Source organism: Rhinolophus hipposideros (assembly GCF_964194185.1).
Source record: "Rhinolophus hipposideros genome assembly, chromosome: 11".
Taxonomy (NCBI): Eukaryota; Metazoa; Chordata; class Mammalia; order Chiroptera; family Rhinolophidae; genus Rhinolophus; species Rhinolophus hipposideros.
In genome coordinates this window covers 8,085,564-8,104,780 of record NC_138057.1, presented here as the reverse complement: position 1 = coordinate 8,104,780, position 19,217 = coordinate 8,085,564, and the positions used below count along the sequence as shown (strand labels likewise).

The window sequence follows — 19,217 nt, the reverse complement described above, 5'->3', positions numbered from 1 at the left end:
ACTTAAATACTGCTCACTTATTAAAATTAAGAGGCCATGTTTAATAGTGCAATTAAAGAATGCTGAATTATTTTTATCTTTCAACAAATCAATTATTGAAGCATATGCTTTTAAAGTTTGATTCTTCATGCACTATGGCTTTAAAAAAATGATGTGGTACGGACTGTGATAAGACACCCAAAGAAGTTTCACGTGTGACGATTTTTGTAGTCGAAGGTATAGTATTAGCAATTAGCATAACCATTATTGAGCATTAACTATGAGCCAACGACAATGCAGAGGTTCACTCATATTAACATAGAAACTTTACATTGAAATGTTATAAAGTAGAACTACTTAGTATTTACTTTTTAGAGATAAAAAACTAAGGTGTAAAGATGTTAACATATGGAAGGTCATACTGCTATTAAGAGGCAAAGTAAGTATTTGAGCCCATATCCATCTAATTCCAAAACTCTTAACCACCACGATACAACGTCAGTACCTTAAGTCAGAAAGCCCATGATCTTGAGACACAGAACTTTATTTACCCCTGTAACTCCAGTACTTTGTATGGTGCTTAGAAAACAAAGGTGTTCAATTAACAAAATAATAAATGAAAGCATGCATGCCAATGCCAAGGTAGGAATAGCACTGTCTATTCAGAGGACAATGACAGACCAACAGAATTGAAACAAAGGTTTCATATAGGAGGAAGTGAAAAATCAAAGTGAAACATAAAATGTACCTTTACAGAGAGAAATCACACACTATAAAATTGGACTGTTTGCTATATCGTTGACCCTTGAATAACAGGTTTGAACTGCATGGGTCCACATCCATGCAGATTTTTTCCAATACATATGCCTATACAGTTAGCCCTCTGTATCCCTGGGTTTCAGATCTGTGGATTCAACCGATTGTGGATTAAAAAAACAGTATTTTGATCCGCAGTTGGGAATCAGAGTATATGCAGGGTTGACTACATGCACTATTCTATACCATTTTATATAAAGGCCTAGAGCATCTGCGAACTTTGGTACCCACAAGAAGTTCTGGAACCAATCGCCCATGAGCAACAAGGCACAACTGTATAGCAAATGTATAACTGAACAACAAAGTTCTAAAAACTATCCCTTGCAACAACCTCCACAATCTTAATTCTTTCAAAAATGCCCAATCTAATTTATACCCTATTGTGCATAGTTGCTAACTTTTCCTTTAGCCAATATGCTGTGGCTATTTTATATATGGGATATATGTATGTGTATATATATATATATATGGAATATATATATATTATATGTGGGAATTTTAGTATAGAATCCACTCTAGTCATCCAAATCTAGAATCCCAATCTTTTTTAGAAAAACAGCATAATAATATTAACAAAACTTGACATTCTATCCTAACAGAAAATTACAGGTCAATATCACTTATGGATAGCAAATCAATAAATATCAAATCTTACAATTAAGCAAGAAAAGTTAATAAGATATGGGAATGGTAACAAGTAAAATTACAATTATCTGCAGAAAAGATAAGTAAATCAACTAAATGAACAGTAAATCAACTATTATAAACAGTAAAAGAATTTACAAAGTGGGATTTATAAATTATATGTGGCTTTAATATACACAAAAGCACAATCAGTTAGAAAATAAAATTTAGATAGTAATATTTTAAAATGAATTTACTATGATTCATTTTCATTAAGACTGAATTCCAATCTTAGCCTATATCTAAAGAATCATTCCAAGAATTAACATTGGAAATGCATAGTTTGTGTCTTTTCCTTTAGGAATTTATTATTGGCGCAAAACATTATTTCACTCATTCTTACATGATTTATTGAAAAGTTTTAAAATATATACGAGATGTATCATATCATACCTCAAACCTACCTCAAACACATACCTCAAAACTACCACTCCTTAATTTATAAATTCAATTCATTAAAAGGATAGTTTCAAAGAGTTCCAATATTCATTTTATAGGATTCCAGTGCAATTATGGCACTAGCAAAATAATATAAAGGAATTTATTCCTTCTCTAGCTATTTCATAGACTTTGAAAAATGCACAAAGTTTTAAATGGATCAATATAAATTTTTCTTTTAAGAATTTCACCACACAAAATTATAATTTTTGTTCTGATTTACTTCTGGGATATACTGTAGGATGTCACTTATAATCTGATTAAAAACTTTCTTTATGGAACAGTTGAAATGATTAACTATTTTTTTATTTATTGATGCCAATGAAACAAAAATGACAAAAATAAAAATAAACCAATAATACCGTAGTAGTAAAAGGCCTGGAACGATGCTACCAGCAGGTCAAAACAGTGTGAGAGCACATGAGAACTGACATACTTGAAGAACTGAGGAATCTGTCCTATACCTATGTAAGGGAATACTTCAAAAAAAAAGTAAGTTTTCCTCAAGGGAACTTAAAAAATGATAACAACAATAACAAACAAACAAACAAAAAACCTCCAAAGAGCTGAGGCAGTTGAAAGGACTGGATCATAAAAAGGAATGGCACTTTAAATGTAAATGGACTAAATTCTCTAATCAAAAGACATAGAGTGGCTAAATAGATTAAAAACAAACAAAAACAAACAGAAAAAAAGCCCACCACACACAAGACCCAATTACATGCTGCTTACCTGACACTTACTTCAGCTTTCAAGATATAGAATGAAAGTGAAGGGATGGAAAAAGGTATTCCATGCAAATGGAAATCAAAAGAAAGCAGGGTTATCTATATTTACATCAGAAAAAATAGACTTTAAACCAAACACTATAACAAGAGACAAAGAGGCTCATTAGATAATTATATCATCTAGGATATAACAATTTTAAGTATTTATGTACTAAACATCAGAACACCTAACTATACAAAGCAAATAATAATAATACACTTGAAGAGAGAAAATGACAGCACTACAATAATAGTAGGGGACTTCAATACTCCACTTTCAACAATACAAGATCATCCAGACAGAAAATCAGTAAGAAAACATTGGACTTATACTACACGTTAGAACATATAGAACTGACAGACGTATATATAGTACAATCCATTTCTTAGCAGCAGAATACATATTCTTCTCAAGTGCACAAGGAATATTCACCAGGACAGATAATATATTAGGCCACAAAACAAGTCTTGATAGATTTAAGAAGATTGAAATTATATCAAACACCTTTTCTGACCACAATGGTATAAAACTATAAATCAATTACAAGTGAAAAACTGAAAAATTAAAAAATATGTGGAGATTAAACAATTTGCTTCCACAAAACGTGGGTCAAAGAGAAATAAAATAATATCTTGACATAGATGAAAACGGAAACAACACATCAAAACTTACAGGGTGCAGCAAAAGGAGTTCAAACAGGAAAGTTTAGAGATAAGGGCTCACATAAAGAGAAAAGAAACATCTCAATAAAGCAACCTAACTTTTCAACTCAAGAAACTAGAAAAAGAAGGACAAATTAAATCCAAAGTTAGTAGAAAGAAGGAAATAACAAAAGTCAGAGTGGAATATAAATGAAACAGAGGGTAGAACGACAATAGAAAAGATCAATGAAACTAAGAGCTGCTTTTTTGAAAAGATAAACAAAATTGACAAACCTTTAGCTAGACTAAGAAAAAAGAAAGAAGACTGAACTAAATAAAACTAGAAATGAAAGAAAAGACATTATGACTGACAACACAGAAATACAAAGAATCATTAAGAAACTACTATGAACAATTATATGCCAACAAATGAGATAAACTAGAAGAAATGAATAAATGCCTAGAAATGTGCAACCTACCAAGAGACTGAATCACGAAGAAATAGAAAATCTGAACAGGCCGACTACTAGTAGAGATTAAATCAGGAACCAGAAAATCTCCCAACAAAGAAAAATCTAGCACCAGATGACTTCAATGGTGAATCTATCTAACATCTAAAGAAGTAATACCAATCCTTCTCAAACTCTTCTAAAAAATAAGAGGAAGGAAGACTTCCAAATTAATTTTATGAGGCCAGCATTACCCTGATACTAAAACCAGACAAGGACATTGCAAGAAAAGAAATGTAAAGGCCAGTATCCCTGATGAACATAGATGCAAAATTGCTCAACAAAATATTCACAAATGGAATTCAACAGTACATTAAAAGGATCATACACCATGATCAAATGGAATTTATTCCTGAGATGCAAGGATAGTTTAACATGCAAAACAATAAATGTGAGGCATCCTATTACCAAAATGAAGGATTAAAATTATATGACCATTTCAGATGCAAAAAAAAAGCATATGATGCAAAAAAAGCATTTGACAAAATTCAAAGTTGTTTAATGATTAAAAACAAGCAAAAAATACTCTCAACAAATAAGGATTAGAAGAAAAGTACCTCAACATAAAAAAGGCCACATATGACAAAGCTACAGCTAACATTATACCTAATGGTGAAAAGCTGAAAATTTTTCTTATAGGAGCAGGGACAAGACAAAGATGCCCACTTTCACCACTTTCACTCAGCATAGCATTGGATATCTTATCCAGCACAATTAGGTAAGAAAAAGAAATAAAGGCATCCAAATTGAAAAGAAATAAGTAGAGGGTGGCCTGTTAGCTCAGTTGGTTAGAGTGTGGTGTTAATAACTCCAAGGTTGCTGGGTTGAGCCCCACATGGACCACTATGAGCTGTGCCCTCTTAAAAAAAAAAAAAGAAAGAAAGGAATAAGTAAAATTGTCTTTTTCTAGATGACATAATATATATAGAAAACCCTAAAGACTCCACCAAAATGTGTAAGAACCAACAAACAAATTCAGTAGAGTTGGTAGACACAAAATCAATATAAAAAACCAGTTGTGTTTCTATATACTATCAATGAACTCCTTGAAAAAGAAATGAAAAAAAACAATGAAAAGAAATGGCGGAGTAATTAATTAAAGAAGGAACAATTATCTTCCGAGAAGCTGATTCTAGCATTAGTCCTCCGTTCCCTCTACACAAAGTACTGTGTATAGTTTTCTAAAGCAGTAGAATTATTTTAGAAGAATTCTACAGTGAGTGTTGGGGCTGAGGAGAGTTCTTGTGGGGACAGAGTCCCAGAGAGTGATTTCTAGACTCTCTGCCTCACTGGGGAGGTGCTGGCTCTGGTAGTCAATGACCATCAGCTGTGACTGGTTGGCCATCAGCTGTAACCGGTCAGCCAATTGGCTACTGATGTAACTGCAGGGCTGTGTTGATTGGTTGCTTGGTTGGCAGGCGCCCTGCTGCCAGAGAGAATATAGTGGTACGACTCCTCTATCTATGGCTCCGTGGGTGTTCCTTTTTGGTCTACCGATATCCTGCGTTCTTATGTGGGGAGTGGCACCAGAGCAGGCCGCCCTGCACGACAGTTCTGAATTTCATGAATAAAGAAAAAGTCCTAAACACTTTCAAACAAAAAGAAAATTTCCTTTCCAAGGGAAAAAGGTCAGTTCAGCACTGGATCCTCATCTGCAATATGGAGTGACAGAAGACAGTACAATCATTCCTGTTAAACCTTAAAAGAAAATTTTTTTTTAAATTAAATTTATTGGGGTGACAATTGTTAGTAAATTTACATAGATTTCAGGTGTACCGTTCTGTATTACATCATCTATAAATCCCATTGTGTGTTCACCACCCAGAGTCAGTTCTCCTTCCATCACCATATATTTGAAAAAGAAAATTTTGAACTTAGAATTCTACCTACACCCAGACAAATGTGAATCCAGCATGAGCGCAATATACAAGCACACAAAATTTATGAAACAATTAACTGAAGTTGTTAAACAAGCAAAAAGTGGCACAAACACAAGAAGAAATGAAGAAGCTGAAAGACATAGCACAAAATTTTAATATATATGTATGTATATGTATATATACATATATACATATATGTATACACACACACACACACACACACACACACACACATACCCATATATAGATCCCTCAGGATTTAATTGCTCAAATAGACCAAAAAAGAAAATTTTAAAAACCCCAGTATTAAGAATTTTAACAATACAATTCACAAGTCGAATTAAATAGCAAAGGCCATACTATTTAATGCAACAAAACTAGGAACCAACAACAAAGTTAGCCCTCCCAGAACGCCCCACCCAATATTATCTATTCACTTGGAAAATTTAAAACTTCCTTTTAAATAGTACTTGAGTAAAAGAGAACAAAAACTGAAGTCAGAGATAAATTAGGAAAGAATAATGAAAAGACTACATATCCAAAATTATGGAATTCAGCCAAAGTAAGTACTCCAAGGAACATTTATAGCCCTAATGGAATTAATTAGAATACAATAAAAGATTGAAAATACAGTAAATGAATTAAGAATTTAACTGAAGCAGGTAGAAAAATAGCAATGCATATTACAGCAAGAAATTTACTTGTGTGGAGAGAGACAGGAAGGAGAGAGGGAGGGAGGGAAGGAAGAAGACAGGGAGAGAGGGAGGGAGGAAAAAAAGGAGAGGGGCAGGCATTAGTGTCAATTAAGGTTGCTACTAGCATATTTCATCACACCATCAAATGATTTTCTTCTCTCTTCTCCCATTTTTGTTCTTTGTAAAATGTTTTAAATATTTTAAAATATTTAAAGTATTACTTTACCTATTTTTTCTCTCTCCTCTCTCTACTAATTGTCATAGTGATATATAAAACACATGTAATCTTTGCACTGACATTTAGAAACAAAGAACTGAATCCAGGGCTAAAGACAGTATTTGAACTCTTGAAGATTTAGAACACATTAAGAATCATAGTGTTTTTTAGGATCAAATTGAATTTGACACTCAGAATCCATTTATGCTATTAAAAATAACAAAGTGAATTTAAAGTAATAATTATAATGCCTTAAACCAATAAATACTCTCAAAAATATTCACTTCAGCCCCTAATGATACAGAAGAGTAAACCTTGACTTCTCAGCAATCTTACATACCTATAAGACTATTTTAAAATTTGTGGAAAGTAGTTTCATTACCATACTATAATAAAGGTTTCATAGAATCACTTTCTGTATTTCTATCGAGTTTCCTAGATGCTGAGGAATACGAAAGTCAGACACATAAGTATAGAACACTTTTTTTGCATTTCAATATTTTGTTAGCAATTTTCCATTTTTTAAATAAAAATCAGGTATTCAGGTATAAGATATTTATAAACATACATTTACGAAGGAGAAAGCTGACGTATGGATATGAATAGCATTGTCAGTCACATGGGCGGAAACAGAAAAAAGTCTAGCTAGACCTTAGTCTTTCTGATGCCAACTTCAACATTCTTTGTATAAGAAGAATTTGTTTAGTATTTTGGGGATGGAGTCTACTAAGCAACTTTATCGATGATGTGCCTCTGCCACCAATATCTACAACTGTCTCCTTTTCATTCTCACATAAATAAAAACAATATAATGAACTTCAACTGCCTTTACATACACATTCATGGATACTTAAATAAATTAGTCAAAGTAAATCATATAAATCTAGTGAAGCAAAAGATGGAAACCCCAAAACAAGTTTAAGCTGGAATTGTATTTTGCTATTCTGAGAGTCAATCATATTTAACTTGAGGAAGAAACTCATAATCCTTCAAAAATTAGATCTACAAAACAAGTATTTTAATAATATTTTTAAATTCTGATGTTTTAAATTTATACTATAATGTGTGATGTTTACAATTTTCTATATGTTCTTGCAATATCAGCTACGTGAGTTGCATACTTCCAGATAGCTTACCTTTTTTGCTATAGAAGGGGGTTCTTTTTTCAGACTTCTTAATAAAAACTCTGGCATGTTATTTTCAATATCCTCACGAGTTCCCTTTTTATGCAAAACTGCAGCCAAAAATGAAATAACCTGGGGGAAGAAAATCTTTTTCAATTAATGTGTATAACGTATCATGATGGACATTATTTTACTGCTTACATGACTACCACAAACACTAATATTGGTTTTCTTTATTTGTATTAACAAACAAATGTATAATATACATGTTAATCTTGATTACAGTAAAAGAAAATTCCCACCTTGCCATTTCTTCCACGATTAAGTTCTACCTACTCAATGAATTATTTCTTTATCTCATCAGCTGGGACGTTATCTTCTTATTTGTTTCAATCCGTGGAAACTATTCATATTCTCTATTAGAATAAACTGTGCACATTCTTTTTTGCTTGCAAAAAATAAACTCCATAAGGGAGTACTATTTAGCTTGTAAATTTGTATACTTATTTATACAATAAATATTGGTGGAATGATAATGTTATTTTAATATAGACTAAGATAATTCATCAATATACACACCATTCCAAAAATCAAGTGAAAAAAACAAACAGACATAGAAAAAAAGGAAAGACAACCTCAATTAATGAAGAGAAAGAGAAATTAATCAGTTGGACTTTGGTTCAAATTTCAGGCTTAGTTACTTGGCACCTATGTGAACTTGGGCCGGTTAGTTTTAACCTCTTTGAACAACTGTAAAAATATGTAGAAATGTGAAAGTAGTAAAATAATACTGGCAGAGTTGTTTTAAAGATTCGAGGGGAAAAGTATGAGATATCCATATGGGGGAAAGAATTGATCATTACTTTAGAAAAATAAATTATATAAATATTAAAACCTAAACAGAAAATGAGAGAATTAGCAAAGCTACAGGAAAATAGTATTTTTAGCATGGGTGTGGATACCTATAATATGAATCCCAAGTGAAAGCAGAAAAAGAATGGTGCAGTAAAAGTATTTGAAGAGATAAAGGCTGAAAACTTAAAAAAAACTGACCAAAAAAAAAAAAAAAATCAAGCCATATATTCCAGATCCACTAAGAACATCAAGCCAAAAAATAAATAAAAATTAAAAAAAACACAAGTATGTGCTTTATATATATAAAAAAAAACTACGCAAAATTTGAGACATTAAAAAAAAAATCTTAAAAGCATCCAGAGGAAATAAAAGATGACCTATAAAAAAGCTACAATTCAACAAATGACTTTGACTTTGCAGCCAAAACAATGGAAGACTCTACAATAGAATGGTACTTTGAAAGTGCTGAAGAAAATAAAGGCAATCTAGTTTTCTAATCAGTGAAAATATCATTCAAGAATAAAGATATTTTCAGACAAACGAAAACTGAGCCAATTTATCCCCAAAAGAGGCACACTAAAAAATAATAACTACAGGATGTTTTCAGGCACAAGGAAAATGATCCCATTTATATATAGACACTCAGTGATGCAGGGGAAAATTAAGAGCAACAAAAATGATAAGTATGTAGAAAATATAAATGTATACTGACATTATGAAATAATAATACTAATTATTAAACTATTTTGTTGGGATCAAATAACAGAAGAATTTTAAAATATGACAATAAATTTGAGTCAGAAAGGGCACACATAGTTGATATTCTGAGGTCCTTATGCTGTCCAGGAGGAAATAAAAGCACTAACTAACGTTAGATTTTTGACAAATCAAGCATATCTGTTGTAATCTGTGGTGAATTACTAGAAGAATATACAAGAAATAAAAGTTAACAAATCCACAAGCCCAATGGGAGATTTTGAAATAATTCACTAAGAATAAACAATCAGTAAAGATACAGACTATTTGAATAACATGATTAGCAAACTTGACCTAATGAACATATGATAGAACACTACACACTGCTGATAAACAGTTTCATTTAAAATTTGTGTATTATGTGCTGTAGAGTCAGCTGACTCCTGATGACCCCAAGAACAAGTGACACCCGCAGTGTCCTGTCATCAACAGCCCTGCTCAGCTCCTATAGACTCACACCTATAGATTCTTTTTTTTTTGAATGATATGTGTTTTTTTTTCTTGTTTTTTTATTATTTTATTAAATTTATTGGGGTGACAATTGTTAGTAAAATTACATAGATTTCAGGTGTACAATTCTGTATTACATCATCTATAAATCCCATTGTGTGTTCACCACCCAGAGTCAGTTCTCCTTCCATCACCATATATTTGACCCCCTTTACCCTCATCTCCCTCCCCCCACATCCCTTACCCTCTGGTAACCACTAAACTATTGTCTGTGTCTATGAGTTTTGTTTCTCATTTGTTTGTCTTGTTCTTTTGTTGTTTTTGGTTTATATACCACATGTCAGTGAAATCATATGGTTCTCTGCTTTTTCTGTCTGTCTTATTTCACTTAGCATCATACTCTCAAGATTCTTTTATGGAGTCAATCCATCTCATATTTGGTCTTGCTCTTTTCCTGCTGCCTCCTGTTTTCCCCAGCATTACTGTCTTCCAAAGGACCCTGCCTTCTCAGGATGTACCTGAAGTAGGACAACTTGATCAGTTTTGTCATTTTTGCCTCCAGCAATGTTTCAGGCTTAATTTGCTCTAGGACCCATTTGTTCATCTTTCTGGTGATCCAGGGTATCCACAGAGCTTTCCTCCAACACCCTATTTCAAATGAACCAATTTTTGTCCTATCAGCCTTCTTCACTGTCCAGTTTTCCCATCCATACAGAGTACAAGGGTGTAGATGATCTTAGCCTTGGTCACTAATGACACATCTTTGCTCTTGGTGATCTTTCCTAATTCTTCCATTGCTGCCCTTCCATTTAGCCTTCTTTGGATTGCTTGGCTGCAGTCTGCATTTGAATTGATCACTGAACCAAGGTAAGCAAAATCTTTAACAATGTCAATGTCTTTATTGTGTATTTCTTTTCATAATTTTTGTCTTTTTGATGTTTAAATGCAGTCCTGCTTTGGCACTTTCTTCCTTCACTTCTGTCAGAAATCATTTCAAATCATTGCTACTTTCTGCCAGTAAGATGGTGTTATTTTCACCTCCTTCAGCTGAATCTAGCCCAGCTTTTTGTATATATTCTGTGTACAGACTAAATAGGGAGTTAAAATGCACCCTTGTCTGACACTTTGCCTACAGGAAACCATTCTGTCTCTCCATAGTCTGTCCTGACAGTGGCTTCCTGTCCACGATATGGGTTATACATCAGGACAATCAAGTGCTGAGGCATGATCATTTCTTTCAGAGCAACTCCTAGCTTTTCATGATCGATGCAGTCAAAGGTCTACCGTAGTCTACAGAATATAGACTAACCTTCTTCTGACATTCTTTGGAGCACTCCAGTATCACATGAAATATTTACCAAAGTTGACATGCCAGATCATAAAGCAAATTTCAATAGACAGAAATCATATACAACATGTTCTTTGATCACAATGCAAGAAACTAGAAATAACAAAAATACAAGCATTAAATCCCTAAATGTTTGGAAAGTAAGGAATATGCTTTAAATAAGAACTCACAATGGAGATCACAAAATAAATTGAATAATAATGAGTAATAATTACATATCAAACATGTGGAATATACCTAAAGCTATGCCTTAGGGACTTAAATGCATGTATTAGGAAAGAAGAGAGGCTGCTAACCAGATAGCTAAGAACCTATTGCAAAAATTTATAAAAATAACAGAAAACTTAAAAAACAGAAATTAACAAAACACGAAAACATGCAATAAAAAGGATCAACAAAGGCAAATGATCATTTTGTGAAAAGATTTAAAAAGCAATAAACCCCTGGAAAAACTGATAAAGAAAAAAGAGAAACTAAGAGAAGAGGCAAACACACACAAAAATACTTATAGGACATAATAATCGATGTTATGCCAAAAATTGTGAAAATTTAGGTGAGAAGGAAAAACAGAACTTACCAAACTCATCAAAACTAACACTAAAGGAAACAGAACATTTACATATTCATATGTAACTATTAAAGAAATCTAAATACAAAATTATAATCCTTCCACAAAGAAAACTGCCAGTCTTAAGCAAATTATTCCAAAGTTTAGAGAAAGGAAGAAATGTTCTCAACTCATTTTAGGAGTTCAACATGATAAGAAAATTGGACAAAAATATTACAATACAAGAAATTTACAGATCAATTTCTCTTATTTATAAAGAAGCATAACTTAAAATATTAGCAAATGAAACACAGAAATATAAAAAAAGGAACATATACCAAAACCAAGTTTGATAGATTCTGGGAATGAAGTTTCGTTTTACCTTCAAAATTTAGATATTAGGTGTTAGGTAAGCATTACAGATATTATACTTAGCTTTCTTCACTCTTACTTTCCTTAAAATAAGAAAAGTATTTTCTTATTTTCTTAATAGGATGACCTATTTCATTACAAGATACCTATATTTTACATAAAGTGGTACATTAACTTTTAGTAAATTGTGAAAAGTTAACTGTATATTTTCATCACTCGAGCAAACACCAAAAAAACAATGAAAAGAAAAATAAAGTCAATAGAAGAAACAAAATGGAATTCTAAAAAATATCCTATCAACACAAAGCAGGCAGGAAAGGAGGAAAAGTAAAACAGAAAATAGTCTGTCCAAACAGAAAACAAGTAATAAAATGGTATGTCCAAATCCAAACAAAACAGGAATTACATTAAATACAAATGGACTAACCAATTCAATATCATAGATTGTCAGAATAGATAAGAGTTGTGTACAAGAGATATACTGTAAATATAAAGACACAGCTTGAAAAAGGCGTACCATGGAATCAGTAAGCAAAAGAATACTGGAGTGGCTATCTTAATATCAGATAAAATAGATTTCAAATAATATTACCAGGAATAGAGAGACATTTCATTCATGATGAAGGGTTCAATTCATCAGGAAGACATAACAATCATAAAAGTTTATGGCCCTTGGAGAATAATACTATAGTTGCTTTTTTGTACCTAACATTTTATTTTGAACAATTTTTATATGTTCAAATATACTTTGTAAAAATGATGTTTGATTGATGCTTATGGGCATATAACAACTTGTTTAACTGTTGTATGGATATATTATACTCCATCTAACCATTCCTTTATTGTAATATATTTTTGTTGCTTCTACCAGAATAAATAATTGTAGAATAAACTTCCTTGTACATAAAAAAAAAAAAAAAAAGTTTATGGCCCTAATAACAGAGCTTCAAAATACATGAAGGCAAAATTATTAGAACTAAAGAGAGAAATAGACAAACCCACAATCATAGGAGAGGATTTTAACTTCCCTGCCAGCAATTAATAGTAAAAAAAATAGAAAACCTGAACATTATCAATCACTTTGATCTGTAATTGATTTTATAGACTATATCCAAGTGTAGACTACATATTCTTTTGATATGCACATAGTATGTTCAATAAAATGGGTCATAAAAAAACTCTCAATAAATTTTCAAAATACTGAAATCTTACAGACTAACTAGTGTGAAATTAGAAAAAACTAATGATGATATACCTAGGGAAAGAAATAGGTAAATAATGGCAAATCGAATATATACTTATAAATAACCCAAGGATCAAAGGGGAAAAAAATCACAAGGAAAGTTAGAAAAAATTTTTGATCGCATGGAAATTAAAATATAACACATAAAAATGCGTGGGATGCAGATAAGCCATGGTTGAACACAAATCTAAAGCATAAGAAGGTAAGTATGAAATTAATGACTCAAGGTTCTAACAAGCTAGAAAATGAAGAGCAAAATACATCCATAGTAAGCAGAAAGAAAATAATGCAGATAATTGCAGAAATCAGTGAAATACCAAACAGACCAAACAATAGAGAAAATTAACAAAGCTAGAAGCTAGCTGGTTCTTTGAAAAGATCAACAAAATCAATAAAACTTAAGGCAGCTGAATCAAGAATAAAACAGAGACTATACAAAGAATCCATTAGGAATGCAGAGAGGTATCCCTCAGACCCTACAAACATTAAAATAATAAAGGAATACCACAAATAACTTTATGCCAATCAATAGACAACTTAGATGAAATGCATAAATTCTTTGACAACTACAATTTATCAAAACTGACATAGCAAGAAACAGATAATCCAAATAGCCTCATATCGTGTTTCCCCGAAAATAAGACCTAGCTGGACAATCAGCTCTAATGCGTCTTTTAAAATTAATATAAGACCCAGTCTTATTTTACTATAATATAAGACCTGGTGTTATATAATAAGACCTGGCATAATTAATATGATATATGATATGATATGATATGACATGACCTGATATGATATGATATATATGATATAAGACTGGGTCTTATATTAATTTTAAAAGACACATTAGAGCTGATTGTCCAGCTAGGTCTTATTTTGGGGGAAACACAGTATCTATTAAAGTAACTGAATTCATCATCAAAAACCTTCCTTTAAACTCCAGGTCCAAAAGATTTCACTAGTAAATTCCATCAAATATTTAAGGATAAAAATTACACAAACTCTTTCAGAAAAGTGAAGTGAAAGATACACTTCCCAATTTATTTTATGAGTTCTACATAGCCCTGCTACCAAAACCGGATAAACATATTATGAGAAAATTATACACCAATATCTGCAATAAATATAAATGTAAAAATTCTTAAAATATTAGGCAATTGAACCCAGTAATATATAAAAATAATACCTCATTACCAAATTGGGTTTATCCCAGGAATAAATATTGGTTAAACATTAAAAAACCAGTCAACATAAATCATACTGATTCATATATTATGTTAACAGAATAAAGGAGAAAAAAACATGATTATCTAAATAAAGGCAGAAAAATTATTTGAAAATATAATACACGTTAGCTATTTAAAAATTCCAGTAAGTAAGTAGGACTAGAGGGAATATCCTGTATCTGATAAAAGATACTACAGAAATCATATAGCTAATATACTTAATGCTAAAATATTGAATGTTTTCTCTCTAAGATCCTAATGAGATAAAGATATTACTCTGTCATTTCTATTCAAAATGCACTGGGGTCCTACCTAACCAGTAATGCAGCCAAAAAAAAAAGAAATCAAAAGCATAAAAATTTAAAAAGTTAAATTGCCTCTATGGATGACATAATTATTTATACAGAAAATCCTAAGGCATCTACAAAACAACTACTAGAATAAGTGACGAATTTAGCAAGGTCGATATACAAAAATAAAGTTGATATTTATATACAGAGTCCCCCCTTATCTGCAGGGGATATGTTCTAAGACTCTCAGTGGATGCCTGAAACCACAGATATATATAGGTAGATAGACAGATATACATAGATAGGTAGGTAGGTAGATAGATAGATAGATAGACAGACAGACAGACAGACAGACAGACAGACAGACAGATAGATAGATAGATAGAGACCGACTATGTATATATACATGTATATAAACAAAATGATGTTTTTCCTATACATACATAACTTTTCTCTTAAAGGAAGCACTTTATGGCTTCAGTTTGGCATATCCAAATTGTCAGCAGCACTACTCTTGAGCTTTGGGGCCATTATGAAGTAAAATAAGGGTTACTTGAACATAAACACTGTGATACTGCAACAGTCAATCTGATAACCAACATGGCTACTAAGTGACTAACGGGCAGGTGGCATATACAGCACAGATACTAACCTAGACAAAGGGATGACTCATGTCCTGGCCAGGATAGGGCAGGATGGCTCAAGATTTCATCACAGTACTCAGTGCAAAATTTAAAACATATGAATTGTTTATTTCCGGAATTTTCCATTTCATATTTTCAGACCATGATTGCCCATACAAGGCCTGACAGTTAAGTTCACAAACTCGCCACTGTGCACTTACATTGGCTCGGTAAGGTTTCGTAACCTTGGTATATCTGTGTCGCACAGCTGTGTTCGTGTCGACGTGTGGCGGTGTCTAACTGAGTAGCGTTCATTATTGTTATTGCATATTTTTGTGTGTCCTTGCGAGAATGTCTGAGCTTGAATTAGAGCAATGAATAAATATTAAATTTCTTGTTAAACTTGGCAGGGGTGGAAGTGGAATCAGGGACATGTTAGTCCAAGTTTATGGGGATAATGCCATGAAGAAAACGGCAGTGTACAAACAGATTAAGCGTTTGTCTAATGAAGAGACGTCAGGGCGGCCAGTAATGAGCAGAACTGACAAACACATTGCAAAAATTCATCGAATTGTGTGTCCAAATCGTTGACTGACTGTGAGAAGCATAGCAGACCAAGTAAACATTGACAGAGATACAGGAAAATCTTAACTGAAAAATCGTGGCATGAGAAAGGTGTGTACAAAAATGGTCCCAAAGGAGCTCTTGCATCACAACAATGCACCAGCTCACACAGCACTGTCTGTGAGGGAGTTTTTAGCCAGTAAATAAATAACTGTATTGGAACACCCACCCTAATCACCTGATCTGGGCCTCAATGACTTCTTTCTTTACCTGAAGATAAAGGAAATATTGAAAGAAGACGTTTTGATGACATTCAGGACATCAAGGGTAATATGACGACAGCTCTAACGGCATTCCAGAAAACGAGTTCCAAAATTGCCTGAAGGGTGGAGTAGGCGCTGGTTTCAGCACATAGACTCCCAAAGGAGTACTTTGAAGGTGACCGTAGTGTTTGATATTCAGCAATGAGGTATGTAGCACTTTTTCTAGGATGAGACAGCAAACTTAATTGTCAGACCTTGTAGGTAACTAAAACTGCAGATAATGAAACCAAGAATGAGGGGAAACTACTGTACCATTAGCAAAAAATTGGAAAATTAAATGAAAAGTATTCTACTGACAATACCATCAAAAATAGACTTAAGAATGATTATTTTCTATTTCTTGCTGCATCAGTTTTGTGAGTGAATTTCACAAAATATGTGTAAGGCTCATATTAAAACTATAAAACATTGTTGAGAAAAATTAAAGTTCTAAATAAATGAAGCTATTGCTGCATCTTAATTCTCCCCCAAAGTGTTCTATAAATGCAATTCAATTCAGTACAACTGAACTCCACACTCCTAATCAAAACCCCAACAGATTTGTTCATGGAACTTTACAAACTGATTAAAACTTTACGTGGAAATACAAAGGCATAAAAACAGACAAGGGATAGCAAGAAAGTAATTAACAAAAAGGATAGCCAAACTGAACAATGGTACAGAATAGAAACACCAGAAACAAACCCATACATACGCAGACAAACAACTCAGTTTAAAAAAAAAAAAGAAAAGAAAAGAAAAAAAGGGCAAAGAACGTATCTTAATTACTTAGGGCTGCTATAAAAAAATTATCATAGGGGCCGGCCCAGTGGCTCAGGCGGTTGGCACTCCATGCTCCTAACTCTGAAGGCTGCCGGATCGATTCCCACATGGGCCAGTGGGCTCTCAACCACAAGGTTGCCAGTTTGATTCCTCAAGTCCCGCAAGGGATGATGGACAGCATCCCCTGCGACTAAGATTGAACACGGCACCTTGAGCTGAGCTGCCGCTGAGCTCCTGGATGGCTCGGTTGGAGCGCATCCTCTCAACCACAAGGTTGCTAGTTCTACTCCCACAAGGGATGGTGGGCTGTGCCCCCTGCAACTAGCAATGGCAACTGGACCTGGAGCTGAGCTGCGCCCTCCACAACTAAGACTGAAAGGACAACAACCTGAAGCTGAACGGCACCCTCCACAGCTAAGATTGAAAAGGACAACTTGACTTGGAAAAAGTCCTGGAAGTACACACTATTCCCCAATTAAAGTCCTGTTCCCCTTCCCCAATGAAATCTAAAAAAATTTCTATATCTCACTTCTGGATCAAGGAGCTGGCGGATCTAGTGTCTGGTAAGGGCCCATTTCCTGCAGATGGCAATCTTCTCATTGTATTCTCAGATGATGGATTACGGAGACAGGAGGCAACCTCTCTGGAGTCTCTAGTACTTACAAAGGTACTAATCCCATCACAAGGACTCCATCCTCACCAGCTAGATATCTCTCAAGGGACACATCTAGATTAGTTTAACACGTGAATTGGGGGTGGGGGAGTAAGGGGGATATAACTTGAATACACATTTCTACAAAGAAGATACACACAAATACCATGTTTCCTCAAAAATAAGACCAGGTCTTATATGAAGTTTTGCTCCAAAAGACGCATTAGGGCTTATGTTCAGGGGATGTCATCCTTGATTTTAGGTCTCATTTTCGGGGAAACATGGTAGCCAAAGAGCACATGAAAAATTGTTCAACATCATTGGTCATTAGGAAATGCAAATCAAAACTATAATGAGATACCACTTCACATGCACTAGGATGGCTACAATGAAGAAAACAGAACATAACACGTGATGGCAAGGATGCAGAGAAGTAGAAAACCTGATATATTGCTGATGAGGATGTAAAATAGTAGCCACTGTGGAAAATGGAATAGTTCCTCAAAAAGTTAAACACAGAATTACCACATAACTTAGTAATTCCACTCCTAGGTATATATACAAGAGAAATGAAAGCAAATATCCACACACAAACTTGTACACAAATGTTTATAGCAGCATTATTCATAACAGCCCAAAACGGAAAAATCCCAATGTACACAAAGCATGAATGAATAAATAAACTGTAGTATTTATATACAATAGAATATTATTCAGCTAAAAAGGGAATGAAGTACTGATACATGCTACAACTTGGATGAGCCCGGAAACATTTACTGAAAGAAGCCAGACATAAAAGGCCAAAATTGTATGATTCCTTTTAGATGACATATTCAGAAAAAGCAAATCCATAGACAGAAGGCCAATTAATGGTTGCTGGGCAATGTGGGAGGGGATAATAAAGAGTGATTACTTAAAGGGTATAAGGTATTTTGTGGTGATGAAAAAGTTTTGAAACTAGAAAGACATGGGGGTTAAACAACATTGTGAATTCATTAAACACCACTGAATTCTATACTTTAAAATGGTTAATTTATTATGTGAATTTCACCACAACAAAGAAATTAATGTTTACTTTTTTATGAGCATGAATTTGTCTATTTTAGGTTATTATCAATATTATTTTACCTCTTAAAAATAGTAAAAAAATCAAACTAGTACCTATTAATGATTCAGTAAACAGGAGCTATTTTTGTTAGCATCATTCCACTTAAGGCTTTATACCCTGTATACAATTTTGTACATCACAATAAATATTTTCAGCAAATTTTTATCTAAAAGATTATAAAATGATATACGAGAATGGTCAAGCTTGTGCTGAGTTTTAAAATTTTCTAACAAAATTTGCATTCCTAATCCACATTATGTAAGGCAGTGTAATGTAGGAGTTATGGAAGACTTTGGAGTTTGACCAACCAACTTTATATGTGATCTTGGCAATTTACGGTAACTCTA

At 33.2% G+C, this 19,217-nt stretch overlaps 1 protein-coding gene across 3 annotated transcripts in view; it reads right to left on the bottom strand.

Annotated features, from left to right (window-relative positions):
• Positions 1-19,217, bottom strand: part of ERCC6L2 (ERCC excision repair 6 like 2) — a 119,355-nt gene that overhangs the window by 87,814 nt on the left and 12,324 nt on the right. For all 3 annotated transcript variants that reach the window (XM_081066810.1, XM_081066809.1, XM_081066811.1), the window contains exon 3: positions 7,764-7,883. In XM_081066810.1, coding sequence (XP_080922936.1) covers positions 7,764-7,883 — 120 coding nt within the window. The remainder of the gene's footprint in view (positions 1-7,763; positions 7,884-19,217) is intronic.